Source organism: Apodemus sylvaticus, chromosome 10 (genome assembly GCF_947179515.1).
Source record: "Apodemus sylvaticus chromosome 10, mApoSyl1.1, whole genome shotgun sequence".
Classification (NCBI taxonomy): Eukaryota; Metazoa; Chordata; class Mammalia; order Rodentia; family Muridae; genus Apodemus; species Apodemus sylvaticus.
Window position 1 is genome coordinate 99,082,627 of NC_067481.1, and position 22,888 is coordinate 99,105,514.

Sequence of the window (22,888 nt, forward strand, 5' to 3'; positions counted from 1 at the left end):
GATCTCACAAAGCAACTGTGGGAGGCACGAGACAGGGCAATCACGACAGCTGGAAGGGAAGGAGGCCTCCTTGGAAGAAGGGAAGAAAGACAGGTAAGGCTTCCGCCTTTCACCTTTGCTTTGTTTTCCCTGAAGACAGACATTAGTTAGTACCACTGCTGACACTCTGATAGAAAATCCTGCAGTCCAAGCACTTGCAAGGCCAAGGCAGGGAGGCCATGGACTTAAAGACACGTGGGCTGTAAATAAGACTGGGGTGGGGCAGGGAAGGAGAAGGAGGAGAGGAAAGAAGGGATAAGGAGAAAAGAGACTCCTCAAATGCTGCGATCTTGAATTTGTATCACTATGCCAGACTTAATGGCATTAAAAAAAAAAAAACCCTAGGAATTAGGAATTGGAGGGACGGCTCAGGTTCGGTTACCAGCACCCACACAGTGGCTTACAATCATCTACTACTCCCATTCCAGAGGATATGATGTTCTCATCTTAGCTACACACATGTGGTGCACAACATACACATGCAGGAAACATTCATACAGTTAAAATAATAAATATTAGAATTTTAAGTTAACCCACAAATATAGAAAATACAGGGTGACTACAGATAAAGAATGAGATTATAAATCTCAGAAAAGAGGCAGGAAAGAGGAAGAAACCCAGGTCCTGCATATAAATTATTCTCACATCTAAGTCTGACTCTTGAAATTGCATCTTAATTGCACGTGACTGGGGGACCCCCACGCTGTCCAGTTAAAGCTTAAGGAGACCATTTGATTTGATTTGAATCAGATAAGTGAACTGCTTGCTGAGACAAGCACTTGGCATTCTTCAAAGAGATATGGCATTCAGATTTTCTATGTGTCTCACACAATGTCAACACAACCCACCATCGCTAGATGTCTTAGTCAGGGTTTCTATTCCTGCAGAAAACATCATGACCAAGAAGCAAATTGGGGAGGCAAGGGTTTATTCAGCTTACACTTCGACATTGCTGTTCATCACCAAAGGAAGTCAGGACTGGAACTCAAGCAGGTCAGGAAGCAGGAGCTGATGCAAAAGCCATGGAGGGATGTTCCTTACTGGCTTGCTCAGCTTGCTTTCTTATAAAACCCCAAACTACCAGCCCATAGATGGTACCACCCACAAGGGGCCCTCCCCTCTTAATCACTAATTGAGAGAATGCCCCACAGCTGGATCTCATGGAGTTATTTCCCCGACTGAAGCTCCTTTCCTTGTGATAACTCCAGCTTGTGTCAAGTTGACACAAAACCAGCATGTAGACTAGGCTTACAAAGAATTTGGAAAACACAATTCCACGTAAAATAAATGCTGTAGATCCCCTCAAGACTCCAGAGAGTCTGGAGTAAGAGGACAGGGACTATAATTCATGTAGTCAAACACACATAACAGCGAGGGCATGAAGAGCAAGAGGGGAGCCACAGGTGTACACTGCACGAGTTCATTTAAAATGAAGTGATCTAACATTCACTCGAAGCCCACAGACCAGAATGCTGTCCTAGTTAGCTTCAGCGTCAACCTGATATAACCCAGCATTATCTGAGGGAGTCTCACCTCGGGGAATTTACCAGATCAGACTGGCCTGTGGGCTGTTGATTGATGGGGAGGGCCCAGGCCACTGTGGGCAGGACCATCCCTGGGCAGGTGGTCCTGGGAGCAAGCCAGTGAGCAGTGTTCTTCTATGGCTTCTGTTACAGATTCCTGTCTTGAGTTCCCGCCCTGATTTGCCTCAAGTAGAGATTGTGACTTGGAGAATAGAAACCAGAACAGGTAGGTGCCTGTAATTCCTTGAGCTACAACTGAACTGTAGTCTGGGTATCCAGCTAGAACAACAGAAAACTACTGAGTATACAGATGATCAGAACAATACTGTCAACCACCTGGCCCTAACTGATGCTTACAGATCACAGCAGTCTGCACAGAAGCAAAACAGTCGAGGATGGAGCAGCACACTTTGCAAGTGTATATATATATACATCACCACCACCACCACCACCACCACCACCACCACCACCACCACCACACTGGATGAGAACATACGACAAGTCTCAATTTAAAGGACTGAAACCACATAGACCATGTATTTGGACAATAGTATTAAATTCCTTCATATGGTACCCAAACAATTAATTTTTTTAAAAATAGGGCAGGCAAGATGGCTCAGCAGGTAAAGTCATTTGTCACCAAGCCTGATAATCTGTGCTAGACTCTTTTTTTTTTTTTTTTTTTTTTTTTAGTTTTTTAGATTTGTTTTTTTCAAGACAGGGTTTCTCTGTATAGCCCTGGCTGTCCTGGAGCTCACTGTGTAGACCAGGCTGGCTTTGAACTCAGAAATCCACCTGCCTCTGCCTCCCAGAGTGCTGGGATTACATGTGTGCGCCACCACCACCCGGCTTTCCGATAGACTCTTAAAAGCTGTCCTCTGACTTCCAATGTGTATTACACTCACATGCAGGGACACAAACACGAAAGAAAAATAATGATAAAGAAAATAAATAAAATGCTAAAAGTGGGTATATCAGGCAGAGCAAATAGCGAATTTCAAGTTTCAAGTTACCTCAGAACAGAAATAAAGTAATATAAGGACAGCAGACACACAGATGCGGCAGCTCAGAGAACCTGCAGACTCTGCCACCATCGCAGGCTATGGGCCTTACCTGTCTTCTTTGATGACATCAACAAAGTGGGCGTCAGTTTTCTCACGGATGTTCTTGAACCTGAGCGGGAGGAGAGCTGACTGGTCCAAGCTCACACCTGCCCACCGCCCCTTCTCCTGCAGTATCTCACAGAGGGAGGTCTGGCTGTTGGTGAGCTGCTCCTCTGCGGGAGGGCTCAGGAGTCCGTTCTGGGTTTTGGAGTTGGGTCCTCCAGAAGCCTGCCTCGAGACAGAGGAAGGAGCACAGGGGGTGAAGTGGTCTCCAGGAGCGCACCCCGCTTCACACCCATCGCCCAGCATGCTGGGGCCTCCACACTGAGGACTGTGAATTGGTTCCCACCCCACATTCCACTTCTCTACCCCCTCCTCTCCCCTTCCCCCAGCCTCCCCCTCCCCCCCCCCCCCCCCCCCCCCCCGCTCTGCTTTGGGACAGGGCACATCTGGGTGTACGGCAACCAGGAGGAAGAGGTTGTAGAACAGCCAGGAAGCGGAGAAGACAGAACACAGAAGAGGGCTACAGGGAAAGTAGGGAGGCTCAGGGACAGCTGCAGGGAAGGAAAGCCCAGGCTTCTGGATGAAGGCGCCTCTGGCTACAAGAGGCATCCATCTGAGTCCCCTGAGATACTGGGAGGGGCAGACAGACAGACAGACAGGGCAGACAGACAGACAGACAGACAGGGGCTGCCACGGAAGCAGTCTCCAAAGCCTCCCCGAAGCTCTTTGTTCAGCCTCTACCCTACTTTCCACTCCAGTCCTGCCCTGGTCTCAAAGCCTTGGCTCCCGGCAGCCCACAGGCTGTCAGCTCTGCCTCAGGAGCCTTGGTCCTCTCTGCACCTCTGCACTCTACCATATACAAAGCCCAGCCCGCGCCTGCTAACCCAAGCCTTTTCAACTGGCTGCCCCTGAAGAACCTTCATCCAGTTCCACTCTACACCAGCCGTCCTGCTCTCTGTCGTTATCTTGTTTATGTGCTGGGAATCGGACCCAGCGCCGTCTGCATGCACAGCACACGCTCTGCCCCACTATGGAGCTGCACTCCCAGGCCCTCCGCCATCTGATTTATTGGCCTATTCAACCCCCAAAGCCTAGAAGGTGTAGACCGCTATTACCTAAGAGGAGTTATTTTCAGAGCTAAGAAGTTGACGAGACAGGAATGTCACCTTAGGTGGATGCGCCAGGAGAGGTACTGACAGGAACAACAGCCATGAACTTGTTACCTTGCTGCTGGTCTTAGGCTCATCTTGACAGCCATTTTGCACAGCTCCTCCTTCTGCACCAGCTTCAGATTTGGGAGCAAATGTGATTCCACAAGAAGAGCAAGTCTGAGGGAAAACACAGGCCATAGGAATGTGCTTGGGTTTTATTTTTGCGTTTTTTTTGTTGTTGTTTTTTGTTTTGAGACAGGGTTTCTCTGTGTAGCCCTGGCTGTCCTGGAACTCACTCTGTGGACCAGGCTGGCCTCGGACTCAGAAATCCACCTGCCTCTGCCTCCGAAGTGCTGGGATTAAAGGTATGCGCCACCACCGCCCAGCTCAGGAATATACTTGGAAAATACCTCTATGATACGTGATCCAAACAATTCAGGATTGTTGTTACAACCTGCCCGTCCACAGAAATGATGGAACCAAGTGGAAGGCTCACTGAGCCGCATGGGCCAGGGAGACCCGAGAACAAACTGGTAAGATGAAAAGGGAAACAAAACCTTACATGAACTCAGAGCAGCCCACAGCCAAAAAGAAAGGCAAATGCCCACTGACTGATGGGTCAGCCGCCTGGCCATTCACACAACAGACCTCGGACACACTATGGTTTCTTTTCTTTTCTTTTTTTTTTCCTTTAAGTTAAATTTGTTCTTTAACAATTTCATGTGTGCATATAGTACATTCTAATTATTCCCAGCCTTGCCCTTCTTCCCTTGCTACACTCCTGCCAACACCCCCCATCCCCCCACCCCCCACCCCGCACCTACAAATATCATTCCCACAGTCCCATCTTTTCGCTTTGTTTTGTGACCCACTGAATTTATCTAGACCCATCGGTTTGGAATGACCCACTAGAAGCCGGAGGGATTATGAGTAGAGACACAATTGAAGACAATGATTCAGCCTCTTCTAGAACCTGTCGGGAGGCAATAAGTTTAGCAGAGAGGGACAGAGTGCCAGGAGCCCCACCCCCATCCATTACCGACCCCTGACAGGCTGACACTGTGTGCCTGGTGCTCATAACCTAGCTTCAGTGAGCTACAGCAGCGTGTCCTCCCAGAAGACGGCGTTTTCTGCGCTGCTCCCTCTCTTTTAGCTCTATATTCCCTCTGCCCCGTCGTCCATGTTCCCTGAGTTTTGCAAAGGGTGTTATACATGTCTCCTTAAGGGCCTTTATTCTCAGTTTACTGAGTGGCCATGGGTTCTGCGTTCACTGCCGTTCAGCTGAGTCTGGCCCTGAGCCACTTCTGCAGCTCCCAGCGTGTGCGGTAGGACTGTAGAGCTGCACGCCCCCCAACGTGCCTTCGAAAGGCCAGGCATGGGGGTGAACATCTGTAATCCCAGAACCTGAGAAGCAGAGACAGGAGGCTTATCACAAACTCAAAGTTAGCCCCATCGACACAATTACATAATGAGTTTTAGGCCAGCCAGCAAGGGCCATCTACTGCCAAAAATCAAACGAGAATAAAAATCAGATACAAAAGCTATATACTCCATCTGAGAAGTTATGAAATACCCAGGAAAGGTCGTTCTAGAGAAAGAACAGAGTGGTGGCTGCTGAGAGGGGAATAGTGGCTGCTAACAGCTACTGCCTGTGCTGCAGCCTTGTGTGTTCCCTCAGCGTGATTCCTACAGTGACAGTGACAGGAGGCAGGGCCTGTGGCAGGTAACCGAGTAATGAGGCCCTGCCCAAAATTATGAGTGGGATCATTGCCCTTATAAGAGATCAATTCCCTGGCCACTCCATATCTATGAGCCAGTATCATATCCTCACTGGATAGCAAATGTATTGGCTTCCAGAACAGTGAGCAATAACTTTTATTTCTCCAAAATTACATTTATTTTTAATATGCTTCCGTGTGGGTATGTGCACACAGGGGTGCCTGAGGAAGCCAGTTGTGATCTGACCAACTTGAAGCTAGGAATTAAATCCAGGTCCTCTGCAAGAACAGTATGAGCCATCTCTTCAGCACAGCGACAACCTCCTACCGTGGGCATCCTCCAGTTGATGCATTTTTGTGACATCAGTTAACTGGAGGAAGACAGGCTTTTCTTTCTTTTTCTTTTTTTTCCCCCATGGCCACTCAGTAAACTGAGAATAAAGGCCCTTAAGGAGACATGTATAACACCCTTTGCAAAACTCAGGGACCATGGAAGATGGGGCAGAGGGAATATACAACTAAAAGAGAGGAAGCAGCGCAGAAAACGCCGTCTTCTGGGAGGACACGCTGCTGTAGCTCACTGAAGCTAGGTTATGAGCACCAGACACACAGTGTCAGCCTGTCAGGGGTCAGTAATGGATGGGGGTGGGGCTCCTGGCACTCTGTCCCTCTCTGCTAAACTTATTGGCTCCCGACAGGTTCTAGAAGAGGCTGAATCATTGTCTTCAATTGTGTCTCTACTCATAATCCCTCCAGCTTCTAGTGGGTCATTCCAAACCGATCATGAAAGCGTTCTGAAGTAACTGATGCTGATTATATACTTCACAAATACACTGTAAATTTACAGGATTAGAAGACTGGTTCTGTGTTACATGGGTCACATCTCAGGTGACAAGCGACTGGGTTAGGTGGACAATAGCTAAGCTGTGGTTTATGAGCTCTCTGTGCTGGGCAGCTGGGTTGAAAACTAGAGACATGTCCTGGAAGACCCAGAATTCCAAGCCTGTAGGAATTAGCTGACCTGGGCAAGCAAAGGTAAGACTCAATACAGACAGGTGTAGAAGAGGAAGATTCAGCTCACTTACTCATTAACTTCCTGACTAAAATGACGTTACCTCAGGACCCTCATGAGTAAGATGAAAGCGAAAACTCTTCTTGGAGCAATGCTTTAAGGATTAAATGGAGTATGTGCACAGCCTAACAGTTCCTGGGACTCACCATATCCCAGTCATTGCTGCTGTCGCTATGACACAGCAGCCTAGGGGTGGTGTGGCAATGGCTAGCTGCCAGTGAGGGGGTGTCTTCTCAGTAAGAACCATTAAACACTGGTTAATTATGGAAGACTAGATATTGTTGAGAAACTAAAAACAACCTACAGGCAAGAGCATGACCCAAGTTCACATCCAAACTGAGGTCACAGGTCACCACTGCATGAAACGAAAGCACGGAGATTCTAAAGAGCTCTACAGTTTGGGAATCTGACATAATGCAGACTGAATATCCATGTTCATTTCAAAGACGGACATACACATGCCAAAGTAGCTATTATTTATTAACTAGCACATGTGAACAAATACTAGTTCCCAGGTAAAGTCTGTCTATACCCTTTATTTTTTAAGTTTCAATTTTGTGTGTGCATGTGTGTTTGTGTGTGTGTGCTAGGCTCAAGAAAACATCGAAGTCAGAGGACAGCTTCCTGGAGTTAAGTTTTCTCCTTCTATTTTTGAAGTGGGTTCTGGGGATCACATTCAGGCTGTGTGGCAAGCACTTTCCCCAGGGAGCAGGGAGCATCTCTAGTGTTGTGCTCACACTATCAAACTAACGTCAGCAAGAGAGAACTGCTCCATTGGTAAAGTAACACAATGATTTTTTTTGAAATGCTATCTCATTTCACTCAGGTTAGTCTTGAACTTCTGTACCAAAGAACAATCTTGATTCTCCTCTTTCTACCTTCCAACCGTTGGGATTGTGTCCATATACCACCATATCCAGCTAGAGTGAAATAATTTAAACACATCTTGTGGTACTGACTGAGTTAAAGTTCAAACAGTTGCTAATGGACAGGGCTGTGAATCAGTAAAGTGTCCGACACACGAGCGTGAGGACTCTGGTCCCGTCCCCTGAATCCACAGGTGCCGTTGTTTGTTTTGTTGATGTTTTAAACTCAGGTATGGATGTGAGCACCTGCAATCCCAGCACCGGGAAAGAGAGACAGCAGGATGCCTGCGTCTTGCTAATCTAGATAAATCAGGGAGCTCCGGGTTCACTGAGAGACCGGACTGTGTCTCATCAAGATGGAGAGTAGCTGAAGGAGATACCCGTCATTGACCTCTGACCCACACACATGAACACACAAGCATGCATGCATGCATGCACACAATGCACACATATCACCCAACATCAAACACAAAATGACCTTCTGAGCCCCAGTAGAGGAATGAAGTAAATCTAACTACAGCTGTTCAGAAGGTGGCCCGAGTCCCTGCTCCGGTACTGGTGCAGTACCTAGCTTGCTCCTCTAGAGGGCACACTGAACATTTCACTAACCAAGTAGCTGACCAGGGAAGGACACAGCTTAGTCGGGACAGGCTGACCTTATGGTTTGAAAGACATTAACTTCATCAAGCCCCTAGGGGCCACGGATTTTGAAACAAGGGAATGAAACAGTACAAAGCTATTATTTCTCTGGCCACTTTTAAACATCGAGAAGAGCCACACTGCCACCAGCCTGACATAGTGGTCCAGGTTCTACCACTAAGACATAGTCTCTGGCTGGAGAGATGGCTCAGCGGTTAAGAGCACTCACTGACTGCTCTTCCAGAGGTCCTGAGTTCAAATCCCAGCAACCACATGGTGGCTCCCAACCATCTGTAATGAGATCTGACACCCTCTTCTGGTGTGTCTGAAGATAGCTAGTGTACTCACATATAATTAATAAATAAATAAATAAATAAATAAATAAATAAATAAATATTTTTATGAAAAAAGAAATTTTTTTTAAAAAAGAAAAGATTTAAGACATGGTCTCAGAGCTGCAGAGACGGCTCAGTGACTGAAAACATTGGCTACTATGATGACTGGAGTCCAGACCCCAAAACCAATATCAGGAGGCTCACAGCACCTGCAACTCCAGCTCCAAGGGATCTGACTCCTTCTTCCGGTCTCCATGGGCACCCCTATACAAGTGTGCACACACACAACACACACACACATATGTTTTAACACAGGGCCTCACTATGGAGCCCTGGGTGTCCTCAAACTCTCCCACAGTCTTTAAAGTTGCAGTCACCCTGCTTCCACACACCGAGTGCTGGGATTACAGACGTGCAGCCACACACAGCTTCAAAGCAGTTTTATTTTGTGTGCCAGCTCAGAGGGAATTGACTGATTAGTGCTGTCTGCCACGGGCCAAAGGCCGGACACGTGAGAGCGTGGTGATGAGGGGCAGCTGCTGTCTCAGGCCTTCTTAGCTGGGCAGCACCAGGGGGACCTAGCCCTGAGCAAATCATTTCACTGACTCTAAAATGGGGCTCTCTGCTAGTCACTTTCTCAGCCACTTTCTTTTGGGGGAGACTTTCTTGATTAGAAGTTTACAACAAATGAAATTTCAAATTTTTCAGAAAAAATTTGAAGATCTCTACCTTCCCTGGGAGAGATTCTCTCCTATTCCCACAACTGTGTAGCTTGAGGCCTTTACTCTACAATGGTGTGGACTCTGCTTCTTTCTCTAGGGCCCCAACGGCAATTTCCCTTTGCCTGCTTCTATGACCTGACTTCAATCTGAAGTTTTTGCTGAGCGGACACATCTATGACTCCTTCCCCAGTTACCAAGAATGTCCGTCTCTCCCCCTATCGGCAGCTATAGGCGTCTCCATCATTACCAAGAACCTCCTACCTCCAACTTAGATAAACCTATTCCCCTACACCTCGGGAGGCATGGCTCTCTGTGGAGCAGGGCCAGCAGGCATGTTACAGTAAGTTCACTGTCACAATGACAGCAGCTAGGAGTTCGAGGCGCTTTTGTGCTAATGACACAGAGGCAGGTTTGCGGCCTTGTCGTGTACAAGTCCAGGGAGCCCTCCTGACCACACGGAGATTCTGGTGCTGAGAACACCAGCTTCTGTGCAAGCATGAGGACTTAGGGCCAGATCACTGGGGATGCCTGGACAGAGAGCCTAGCCAAAAAGCACCGTGCTCCAGGTGCAGCTGGGCGACCCCCAGGGTCTCAAGGGAATGCAGTAAAAAGTGACAGAGCAGGACACTTGAATAGGACAACCAACATCCTCCACTGGCTGTCATACAAGCACACGCAAGAACACACGTTCATACACATATGTATGCGCCCGTATACACCACATACATAGACACACATACATGCGCACACAAACTCAAAGGAAAGACATACGCCTTCTGAAGACAGAATGGTTTGTGGACACTGGGGTTTGACTCAAGAGCTCCTGGCCCCTGACCACCATGGGACTTGACTCTGGCTGCCTCTCCTGTCAGACACCTTGATCTGCTGGGCCCTGATCACCTGAAATGACCCAAGCTGCTGTAACTTCCATCTTGGCTCTTCTGAGGAGCTCTACTGGCACGGACACACGAAAGGGAGTGCAACCACCCCTAGACACCTTCCCTACAGGCCAAGGAGTTCACTGGCTGTTGCCTGGGTAACCGGAGAGTCCTTGGAAGCTCACCAAGAGCACACTTCACCATCTCCCCTCCCCCCATGGTGGGCACGGGCTTTGAAGGAAAAACCAAAACCATCCCTCCAATACATAGGAACATGTCTCTAACGTTTTCATTTGTCTCTAACATGTTCCGTGCATGCACCCTAATTCTGGTCAGAATACATGACGTAGAGCTTCAAAATAGGGTTGCTGGGCTTTTTTTGTTTGTTTTTACTTGAGGCTGTTTCCCATTACAAGATAAATCACTCTGAAGTCAACACCTGTCCCCTTCCATAACTGCCGCAGAGAAGTCTCTTTGGGGGATGGAAACGCCAGTCCTGGCTTTGCCTGTTTAGTCTACTGACACACTAGATAGCAGTGTGTCCTGGTACTAGAAGAAGCATCCTCTACCATGAGGCTCACGTTGGCCATGGCTGGCTAGGGTGAGCATCACCATGATGTACTGACACGTACGTCTATCACTGAAATCCCCTCCAAGCTCGTTATGTCTAAAAGTTTCCTCCTCAGAACATCCACAGCACCGGCACAGCAGTTCCATTTTACACAGGAGGAAGCAAAGCCCGAGAAGAGAAGGGGCTCACCTGTAGTCACCCAGTTAGAAAGCCACGGAGGAAATATGAGCCCAAGCAGAACATTCGACCCTAAGCACACACACTGGGTGCTCCACACTGGGAAGAAGTGCCACCTGTGGCCAGGCCTTTGTTACTTAGCTATGGGCAGGAACACTTTCAAAACAGATGATTTCTGCTAAGGAAATATCAGAGGTGAACAGAAACAAATCCTCATAGAAAAACAAAGCAGGACCGATCACAGAAAAGAAAGGCTCTGTGAGAACAGGAAGCAGCACAGTTCGGGAACACTGGAGGCAAAGCCATAAAAAAAACAACTCAGACACAAGATCTCAAAGCCACCTTGTGTAGAACCAAAGAACGCTAATTACTGAGCTTTTCATCTAATTCCTCAGACCTGCAGGACTTCTGAACTTAAAACCCAAGATTGATTTAAAAAAGAAAAAATCCAGGTGAAGGATAAATTAGATTCTGCTGAGCATGGTGGTGAAGGTTTGTAATCCCAGAGGCATAGGCACAGAGATCAGGAGCTCTGAGACAGCCTGGGCTGCATGAGACCCTATCTTTAAAAAAAGAAAAAGGAAAAAAAATGTCTACATCAGTTTTAGTACAACACGAGGAATGAATATCATTACTATGTCGTGGAAATATTCCATCAGAAAAACAAAATAAAGCCGGGCGGTGGTGGCACACACATGTAATCCCAGCACTCTGGGAGGCAGAGAGAGGCAGGCAGATTTCTGAGTTCGAGGCCAGCCTGGTATACAGAGTGAGTTCCAAGACAGCCAGGGCTACACAGAGAAATCCTGTCTCGAAAAAACCAAAAAAAGAAAAAAAAAAAGAAAGAAAAAAGAAAAAGAAAGAAAAAAAGAAAAAGAAAGAAAGAAAGAAAAAATAAAAGTATTTAGTATTTTGGGAAATGTCCCTCACACCCAGCACTGAACATCCAATAACATTAAACGACACTATGCAGGTCTTTCCATTTAATCAACACACACACTTTCTTTATTACGTTCTTGTTTCTTTATGTTGTGCGCATGCTGGGGGAGGCATGTGGGAATCAAACCCGTGGGAATGGCTTTCTCCTTCCACTTTGAGGGTTCTGAGGACTGAGCTCAGGTTGTCAGGTTTGGTGACAAGCACCTTTACTTGTTGAGCCACCTCATGGGATTCAAAATGTCCTTAAAAATATCTTCTGGGGGCTGGAGAGATGGCTCAGTGGTTAAGAGCACTGACTGCTCTTCCAGAGGACCTGAGTTCAATTCCCAGCAACCACATGGTGGCTCACAACCATCTGTAATGGGATCTGATGCCCTCTTCTGGTGTGTCTGAAGACAGCTACAGTGTACATATATATATAAAATAAATCTAAATCTTCTGATTTATAATTGTGGGAAACAGGGTCAAAGACATTGCTACATATCACAAGAATCCTTACCACATGGCCAAACTATCCATTCAGAACCCAGACATTATACCTCAGGAGCTAACTCATCCTTCCCTTCTGAAAGGGACACAAGGACCTTCTTTTCCTCATCTCACAAGTGTCTTGGCTGTTCAGTCAACAGACCCTGTCTTCCATTTCCAGGAAGCTCATGTCTGGAAATGTGAGCATAGCAACAGATTATGCAAAATGGGTTTTGCCCTTCTGATCAAAACAGATTTTACAACAAGAAGAAAATGGATTTTCTAGAGGAGAGAAATCTTAAGCAAGGCATTTTGGCCTAGAATCCCCGACACTAGAGTTGCTGGTGTGTCTAGGGGACTCAGTCACACACACCCAACAGGCAGACAAATACAAATACTCAATTTTGAGTCTGAGCTCTATTACTCCACTTAAGGTTCAGTTTGAGGCCCATGGGAAGCCATCTTTCCCCTCACACCAAGAACACTTTTGGAAAGCCACTGTTTTGTTTTTGTTTTGGTTGAATTCTTCCCTGCCTGTTTTAAGTCAGTCTGTAACCTGACAGCCCCCCTGTGGATGCCACAGAGTACCTGCCCCATGTCTAAGGCAGGCAGTTGAGGGGAAGCCAAATATCCTGACTGCCCTGAATATACAGGTGTCCAACACTACTATCCTAAGCTGTCACCCAGGGTAGTAGCCTGTGACACCGGGCAATGATGGTGACATTTGGGTTAGCATGACTGGGGAGGGGTATATGCAGTACTCGTAGTCAGAGATGGTGTGTACCATCTGGCAATATGCAGCACAGCCCAATATCCAGGATTATTGGGTCTGAACTGTTAGAACTGTAAAGAAAGTTCTTTAAATTAATAAAGCACATGAGTAAAATGATAAGTGAGCTTCCAGTGAAGCCTGGACGTGGCGTGAGCAGAAATAATCACATGCTCAGCAGAATCATCCCAAATAAAATAACGTGGGTACACCAACAGACTGACAAGAGCATTGTAAAGCTTGGGTGTTGTTTCTTTGTTTTTGTTTTTTTTTTGGTTTTTTGGAGACAGGGTCTTGCCCTCTAGTTTAGACTATTCTCAAACTCACAGTGATCCTCCTGCATCAGCCTCCTGAATGCTGGAATTATGAGCCACCCAGCCTATAAACCCACATAAGCTTATGAACACGCAGCTAGCCTCCAAATGTAACGAATGTAGGGAAGTCGCAGCAGAGGACAGCGGTTACCACAGCCCACCATCCACCATCCACCCTCTTGTCATCTGAAAGCTCCAAATGGCGGAGAACTATTAGAAGCATCTTGCTTTCTTTTTTAAAAATGGAAACAGCAAATATTTAAACATGAAAATAAACGGAAGGGGCTGGGAGAGCATCGTCAGTAAGAAGCTCGCTGTGCACACACGAGCGCTTGGGTTTGGTTCCAGCTCCCCATGAAGGGCTGCGGCTGGTGACGCGCAGAGGGGACAGACAGGACGCTGGCCTGCCAGCAAGGTCCAATTAGTGAGTCCCAGGTCCTAACGAGAGGCTCTGTTTTTAAAGTGAGGAGCAGATATCAGAGGTTGACCTCTGGCCTCAATGAACACACACACACACACACACACAGAGGTGGGGGAAGGATGAATAAAGTAAAAGTAAAAACATAAAGAATAGGCAACAACAGAAAAACTAAATCCAATGGAATGGGAAAACAGCACACAATGAGAGAAATGTCTCACGCCTGAGACTGAGCATGCTGACCCTCAGAACTTTCTTATGAATGCCAATCCAGACACAGGCACTTCTGACTGTCACAGGAGATCTCTGTTGCAGTAACAAAACACCAGAATATTCTCACCAATTTTCTCTTTCTTTCTTTCTTTCTTTCTTTCTTTCTTTCTTTCTTTCTTTCTTTCTTTCTTTCTTTCTTTCTTTCTTTCTTTCTTTCTTGTTAATAGAACTACATTGCAAGATTCACCCATACCAACACAATCTAAGATAATCACAAAGTTGCAGGGCTGTTGGTGGTGCACACCTTTAACGGTGAATCTCTGTCAGCGTGAAGCCAGCCTGGTCTACAGAACTAGTTCCGGGATATTAAGGGCTACACAGAGAAACCCCATCATGGAAAAACCAAAAACCTGTCAAAACAAAAAGAAAGAAAAGATGATCATAAAACCGTGAATTTCCAAAAACAGAAAAGTATTTAAGGTGATCTCCAAAATAAAATGGGTTCCAGCTCCTCAAGCATGATGTGAGGAAAATCACCTTAACTCATGTCCTCATTATCTTTGAGAAGTCCCAAAGACACCAGAGGCTAAAGAAAAACAAATAACCAAACTGAGAAGCATCTTTAAGCATAACAGAGAGAAAACGGAGGTGTGTAAAATGTTAAAGATCCAAGGATATTAAAAATGCACAATGTAACTAACTTTATACTAAATTCTTAAATCATAAAAACTTTGAAAGGCATCCTGAGTCATTTGCCGTAAGGTGTTGATTAGTTCATGTATTCTACTGTAGGATTACTACAAAGTTGGGGAGAGAGAGAGAGAGAGAGAGAGAGAGAGAGAGAGAGAGAGAGAGAGAGAGAGAGAGGAAAAAAAACTAACCTTAAGGTTATCAAGGGTTCTGACAGTCTGCGCCAAGTCACTGGCACGCCCTGGCGATGCTGTCCCCTGTGCCCTAGGGCCTGAGGACGCCCGTGAGTCGTCAATGACCTCAAAGCCAGAAAGCAGGGCCTCTGCACAGCTGCAGTGGGACTCCTTGGCTCTCTGACCCGATATCAGGTATGTCTTCAAACCTACGACGGATAAAAATGACAATCAGCACAGGCGGAACCGTGGTCGGCTGAAGCACAGCTGGCTCTGGCTCTGTGGAAGGTGGCGCGTGGTGAATGGAGAGAGCGCCACAGCTTTACTGCGCCTCCGTCTCCCAGACAGATGCGGCCTCAGAGACCACTGCCTCCAAGATGCACTGTTTATTTCCATAATGTTTGCTCATGGCTGGCTGCATGGTTTACCTCTGGGAACTAAAATAAATGTTAACGGTTCTTCCACGAAGGCATCTCATGTCTGCTTTGTGAAGAAAGCAGAACAGACTGGGGGGCCAGCTCGACGGTCTCTGTGTGGCTTGGTTCTGACCTGTAAATACCCATCCCTGACCATTAGGGATAAGGAGCCATCCCAATGTGGGGGTGGCCACAATAACAGGCAGGGTCCTTTGTCCAGGAAACTGTCCAACTGCACTGCAAGAGAAAATGCAGCTTTTCCCGGAGGAAGCAGAACCTAACCTAGAGAAAGGGCTGAGCACGCGCACCCTAAGAGCTCTGAGCCTGGACATGGCCGCCTGGCCCCAGGTTGAGGACACCCTTGGAAGCACCCTGCGGTGGCGGCAGCCATCTCTGCTGTCACGACTCCCTGGAGACGCTGCTGCTCGGTGCCTGGAAAGCCATGCTAATGTGCACTCCCTAAGCACGTTATCAAGCTCTTCCACTCTACAGTATACTAGAGGACTGCAGAGGGGACAGGAGGGCACACGAGTTCCGCCCGGGACCCCTGTGGAGTCTGTCACTTGAAGAGGGATCCCAGATGACAGAGGAGCAGGAGTGACAGGGGCTATGTCACCAGCATGTAAGCTAAGGGTATACTGGGTACTCCAGGAGTGTGAGATGACACCTTGAACGAGTCCACTCCAAAGCCCAAAGGCTGCCTCCAACAGGATTCAGGCAGGGCTACCAGTGGCAGATAGGTCACAAGGAGTGTCTACCTTGTAGATGGGACTGAAGTTCTTATAAAGGCTTTATGTAGTACTGGAATAGCTTTTCCTTCAGCTCTGTAATGATAGTTCCTCAGAAGGACACAGCCTTCACCAGACAACCAAATCAACACTAATGCCTTGATCTGAGACTTACAAACCTTCAGAGCTCTGAGACATAACTTTTATAAATTACCCAGGGTATAATATTCTGTTATGACAGAACCATCAGACTAGAACAGAAAGCTTCCTCCAAGTGTGGCCATCCCAGGCACCTATCCCCAGACAGTGGTATTTCTAGTCTAAGAGGATCCCTCCAATAAAAGGTACTTAGTATAGCTGGTTGGCGCTCTCTCTCTCTTCTCCCTCCCTCCCCCCCCCTCTCTCTCTCTCTCTCTGTGTGTGTGTGTGTGTGTGTGTGTGTGTGTGTGTAGTGTATCATTTGGTCCTAAACCTCTACACTGCCAGTTGTAGTTCAGCAAACCCCGCATCCAGATAACAGGCGAAGGCACACAGGCTGCCCGACAGTTTCTATTCTAGCACTTTGAATATAGCTTGCCTGGTTTCTAATGTAAAGTCAGCTATTAACTTCTGGCGGCTCCCCCTTACAGCTTCTCTGGATGCAGTCACCATTGTCTCTGGCTCTCAGCACATCCTAGTCTGTTTTCTATTGCTGTGATAAACACGTGACCAAAAGCAGTTTAAGGAGGATGGTTTTATTTCAGCTTACAGGGGCCAGTCCTCCATTAAGGGAAGCCTGGGCAGGAGCTCACGGCAGAAACCTGGGCCCAGGAACTGAAACAGGCCATGGAGAAATATGGCTTCTGGCTTGCTTTCTATGGCTCGCCTGTTTTATTTTGTTAGTGTTCTCCAGGAGTGGCATAGTCCACAGTGAGCTGGGCCTTCTGTCACATCAATCATTAGTGAGAACATTCCCCATCCCTTTGCCCACAGGCCAGTCTGACAGAGGCAGTTCCTTAGTCCACAGGCCAGTCTGATGGAGGCAGTTCCTTTGTCCACAGGCCAGTCTGATGGAGGCAGTTCCTTAGTCCACAGGCCAGTCTGATGAAGGCAGTTCCTTTGCCCACAGGCCAGTCTGATGGAGGCTGTTTCTTTTGCCCACAGGCCAGTCTGATGGAGGCAGTTCCTTAGTTGAGGTTCCTTCTTCCAAAGTGACACCAGTGTGTGTCGGGTTGACAAAAATATAGTCAGCACATGGAAGTTTAGGCAAGTATGTCATGGCTAATCTCTTTGAGTATCTCGTGTGTGTGTGTGTGTGTGTGTGTGTTGTGCCCATTTGTGTGTGGGTGTGCATGTGCATGTGAGTGTAGCCAGGGGAGCAGCTGTTCTGCAGTGTACTCATGTGTGGGTGTCACCAGATGGCATCGTGGATGGCACAGGGAAGCAGGGAAAAAAGGTAAGGGACCAGTGGAAAAGGCAGACACAGGCTGAGAGGGTGGTAGTGACGGGTAATGGTTCTTTGTCAGGAGGCCAATACAGGATAAGGGTGTGTTCTTTGAAGAGGAGCCCTCGGCATAGCACTTGGCACATTACCTCTTAACTGTATGAGCTACTTCATCTTGTCTGCTCATCTGTGAGGCTAAGAGGATCACCCCACGAGACTAGGGTGACCCTCCAAGGGTCCACATAGCCAGCCTTTACAGTGGTGCTCAGTGCACAGTGTGCCTGATAATGGTGGCCGCTGTTATCAACAGTATGCGTGATCTGCTCGCCATCAAGAGCTCTTCTCCTGCTGCTTCTGCTGAGGAAAGCAGGTACAGAACTGTTCTAATCCGCTCTTAACTTGGAACTGAGCTCTTGCGGAACTCAGAACGACTAACTTTTAGGGAACCTCAACGCTGCTCTTGCACAAACATCAAACCTACACCCGCATCTATACCATGGAAGTATATAAGCAAATAAGGTAGAGATCTTTTTACATATGCTTTAACATGGAGAGCTAAATTTAAATCCTGCTGCCCACACGGAAGGGATGGATGCCAGCCTGAAAGAGGAAGGCAGGCTGAGCGCCCAGTAACATCCACAGTGACCAAAGAGCCTCCAGGCCTGAGCCTTGTGGAAGTCCTAGGCCTGGTGATAAGGTTTGTGGGTAACTATCCTCACAGATCCTGGCTTCTGATATGGCCAGAAGAGCTCATCTGGGCTAAATGGCCGAAACCAGGCAGACAAAGAGTTTCTCTTGTTAAATGTGCATATACAGGAGAATAATTAGTATTATTTCCTGAGAGCTTTCTTGGTAAATCTTTTTTTTTTTTTTTAACCTCAGCAACGCTCCTATCCTTTATCAGCTTCATTTTACAGAGCTGCAGAGAAGGGAGGTGCCTTCGAATGTGTTCCCACCTAGTGAAAGAATTCATGTACAGGGCTTCTCTGGCTCACCCCCTTGAATGCTTCACCCCTGCCCTTCCACAATGGAGACAGTACCTGGACCCAGTGCATGGTAGTCAGGTTCTGTTACGACACTTTAACACACACACACACACACACACACACACACACACACACACACACACTGCACTTACCACCATTACCCTCTCTTGTTAAGCTCCTATTCTTGATGATTCCCTGTATCTTTTATTTTATTGTATTGGATTTTTGGTAGCCCAATGGGTTTAATTAGGGTTGCTTACAAGACCTTAAGTGAGGAGTTATTTATAGAAGCTTGGCAACTTGCCAGTGCCTACCCCAAAACAAAAGAACAGTCCTTCCCTCCTCCAGGAGCCGTTAACTGCCTACAGATCCTTGGGGAGAGATGGGACTACATAAGATCTTCACTCTCTCCTTTTTTTTTCTTCAAGTTTTAAAATTGGGATCTTACTAAGTTGCTTAGGCTGGATTCAGTCTCACTTGGTAGCCCAGGCTGGCCCTGACTATTTGATATTCTTGCCTCAACCGCCTAAGTAGCTAGAATTCTAGACCCAGCTTTCCCTGTGTGTGTGTGTGTGTGGGGGGTCTACTATACAAAAAGAGGCCAGAAGAGGACACTGAGAATCCTGCTCTATCTCTCCCCGTCTATTCTCTCAAGACCAGGTCTATGATTGACACTAGATCTAAGGCACGCAGCAGCAGTCCTACCTCCACCCACCCCACTCAGGCTCTGACCCCCACAGCACTGGAGTTACCACCACACGTCGTTTACTATGCGGGTGCTAGGGATCGGAACACCAGTTCCCATGTTCTTGCCCACCGAGCATCTCTCCATCCCTCAAGTGTTCTTCAGTCTGTCTTTCTCACCCATGCATTCCTTCTTCATCTATGACTTCAACTGTGGCTCACTGGGGCCCTGGAGAGATGGCTCAGTGGATAAAATGCTTCATTAGGACTGGAGTTCAGATGTCCAAAACCCACGTAAAAGTGAGGGAGATGTGGCAGCTACCTATAATTCTGGCACTTGGGAGGCAGAGATGGGATCTCTAGAATAAGCCAGCTAACTAGTCTAGCTGATTGATGGCTGATTGATGGGTTCAATTGCCTCAATAAATATGGTGGGAGGACATGGAAGGAGGCATGCACACACATGTACTCACATATGAGAACACATATATTCATGCAAACATGTATGTATACACATGCATATCATATATGCATACATTTAAAATAAAACAAGATGTGTCTGAATTGAACATGCACAGACATTTTCCTTGTCTGTTGCTTAGATAATTCTGTGTATCAAACATTTACATAGCATTTACACTAAACTGGGTGTTATGAGTAATCTAGAGATAATCTAAACTATACAGAACAATTTATATGGATTATATGAAAGTATGACATTTTACATAAGGGGGTGAACATTTTCAGATTTTTGGTGACCATGGGGAATCCTTAAACCAGTCCCCTGACGATACCAGGGGATGACCATGTATCATCAATTCGTTGAAGGCAAACAATTCTTCTGTCCTGCACATATGGATGACCAGTTTTAGTGACCAGGCGCATGAATAAATGACAAAATTCAGTTTAGAGAAGAAGAGTGGTAAGAGTCTTCTACCGTGTCCTTTTCAATGGGGCGCTTGCTTGGGAGTGAGAATGTCTCAGTGACCAGGAATCTAAGGACTTGATGGTCAGAGCTCCAGAAAGAGAAGAAATTAAAAAAAAAAAAAAAAAGCCAGGAAAGAGTGCTGAAGACTCGACTTGGGGTTAAAAGAACAACATAACAAATGCCTAGAAGCTGACCTCACTAATGATTTAAAACAATAAACACGGGAAAGGCAACGAGCTTAGGCCGGCTCATAAACATCCTAAAACGTCTCTTCCCTTTGTCCTGTGTATTTGAAATGGCCAGGAAAAATAAAAATTATTTTAAAGCCAAAGTTCAATTGGTCAATAAGGAAAATAAGAATTAAAAGCACTCTTAGCCTATCAAACCACCAAGATCTATAAGACACTTTAATTTTTTCAATGTTTCTGCTTAAGAGCTTCATTAAAAATATTTTCAACTTTTAACAATTAAAAAATTCCATACAGATCAATTGCTTCTACTCCCGTGTAACACGAATGGCTGTGGGGACTGATTTGATGGCTCAATCCTTGATGATAATGACAGGTTTCATCACATAGTATGTGTATACTGGTGAGATTTTATCTGTTAAAAAAAATTAAATCCAAATAATAAAATCAACCTTCAGCTCTGGTGGTCTTCACCTGGGCGGCAGGACCAGCGACTGTGGAAGAGCACACTGCGCAGCCTCAGTCTCACGGCAGGCAGGTCCCAGCCCGCGCTCACTCACCCAGCAAACTCAGTCCACGCGGAGCCCGGGACCTGGGTTGAGGGCTGAAGTCCAGAAACTGCTGCAGCTATGGAAACTGAGTCAAATGAAACCTTAGTTCCCTCATCTTTAAAACAAAAATACTGCAACACAGTAGTGATGGCACTTCGTAGGGCTGTGGTGGGCGGTACACGACACTGAGGACTAACTCAGGACACAAATGACTATAAACAGGAGAGTGGACGCAGGTGGGAAGGGGAGGGCAGGAAGAGAGAGTAATTACCAGGAAGGCAGAACCCACGGCCCCAGGCTCCTGCTTGGCTCTCAGGAGTCATGAAAGCTTTTCAAACTGAGTGGGTAACAGAGGAGAAATGTAGGCCCAGGATAACTACTATGGAACACAGAGAGGCCCCTGGGCTTAAAGGGCCAGATAACACTGCTGGTCGACCTTGCTTAGGGGCCACGCCAGGAGCTGAGAGAAACACAGCTATGGTGTCTCAGAGGCAAGCTTCCCTGTGCAGCAGCAAGGGTATCTGAGTCTGTTTCTGTTCCCAGGGATTTAAGAATGGAACGACATATAGAAAATAGATTCCAGGAAGAATAGAAATTAAGATGTAAGAAGCAGGTGAGGCTCAGTGGTAGGATGTTCGCCCTGCTTCCTCAAGGCTCTGTCTTCCAGACTAGCACTGCAAATTTAAGTAAATTGGAGACTAGGTAACAGGTAAACAATAGAGAAAACCAAATAGAAAAATATCTTGAAAAAAGAAAGAAAAATCATAGGTTCCTCAGTGAAAAAGGCCAGTTTTAAAAGGTCACTCACAAATGGCTCCATTTCAGTGGAATGTCCCCCACAGTGGGGAAACTGAAAGAGACAGACAGAAAGCAGCCTGGTGCTGGCTGGGGGCCTGAGGAGATGACAGGGTGTCCAAAAGAGACACAAGGAGTTAAACAAGCACGAAGAGGAAATGGAGACCCAGGCTGACTTCTGTGGAAGACTAGGAGACAGCCGGGCTTAACAGACCAGAAGCGGCCGCGAACCAAGCCTGCCCAGGACAACTGCCAACAGATAGAGGTCTCCTCTGTGGCACGATGGACAGACCTGTCAAATACAGCTGCGGTAATGGTTACACAACTCTTGAATGCACTAGAAATCACAGAGTTGCAGACTTTAGAGAATTATTCCTCAACAAATAAAAAAAACATTTTAAGAACAAAAAGAAATAAAACTAAGTGAAACCCAACAAGATGTGGGAGCTCTAACATTTCAAGAAGAAATAAAGCCAGCAAGAAATATGCATTCAAAGCCAAGCACGGGTGTCAAGTAAAGGGGGAAACCTGTTTCTTAAAAGGGACTTAGAAATAGATAATCTGGAAGAGCTGGGGAAGACAACATATAAACAAGAAATAGTGCAAAATAACCTTGAAGAGCTGAAAATTCTACATGGCAAGAATTCAAAAGTCTGCAAGAGATTAAACTCACAAAACAAAACTTGACCTTCACAAGATATCTCTAAGAATCACCAGATCTGTAATTCTCACATTTGTAGTGTAGCCAGAAAGATTGGACCAACACCCAGCTGGGGTGTTAGCCTGCTAACACAGCTCCTCCACAGCATGTGGGCACCACAGTTCCCACGGTGCACCCAACATGGGGCCACAAAAGCAGGAGCTCTGAGGCTGGCTCATCCTCGCTCAGGCATGTGTCTGCGGGCAAGGGCATTTCTGCGGACTCACGGGCCATGCCCCTGCATCCACACCTCTGAGGAGCATCTTCAGCTGGGAATGATGGTGCGCAGCTCCACAGACCACAGGTGCCAACCTACCCTTCAGCTTCAGGTTATGTAAAGGGATGACAGGATTCTTAAAACTTGATTAACCCTTTGAGCGGCCACACAAGGCTTCAGCATTGGTTGCTTTGTAGAATGTCTATTTGAGCTTATGGCTTTCTTCTAAATCACACTGCAGTTAGAGGGACAGGCCTGCTGAAAATTTCCTACTTTAAAAATCATCAGGGTCTGTCTCTCTGTCCCTCTGTCTCTGTCTCTACTCCACCACCGTGTGTTTGTGTGTGTGTGTGTGTTGGATATTTTGTCTGCAAGCATATCTGTGTACCATGTGGGTATCTGGTACCTGCACAGGCCAGAGGAGGGTGTTGACTCCCCTGGGCCTGGAGTTACAGATAGTAGTGAGACACTTTGTAGGCGCTGGGAACTGA

At 46.8% G+C, this 22,888-nt stretch overlaps 1 protein-coding gene across 2 annotated transcripts in view; it reads right to left on the bottom strand.

The window, feature by feature from the left end:
• Nucleotides 1-22,888, bottom strand: part of Adcy9 (adenylate cyclase 9) — a 125,849-nt gene that overhangs the window by 22,001 nt on the left and 80,960 nt on the right. The window contains exons 3-5 of one of the 2 annotated variants that reach the window (XM_052195463.1): nt 14,800-14,990; nt 3,892-3,996; nt 2,676-2,893 (exon numbers count right to left, since the gene is read on the bottom strand). In XM_052195463.1, coding sequence (XP_052051423.1) covers nt 2,676-2,893; nt 3,892-3,996; nt 14,800-14,990 — 514 coding nt within the window. Of the gene's footprint in view, nt 1-2,675; nt 2,894-3,834; nt 3,997-14,799; nt 14,991-22,888 lie in introns of both variants that reach the window. The other variant, XM_052195462.1, reaches the window with a different exon arrangement.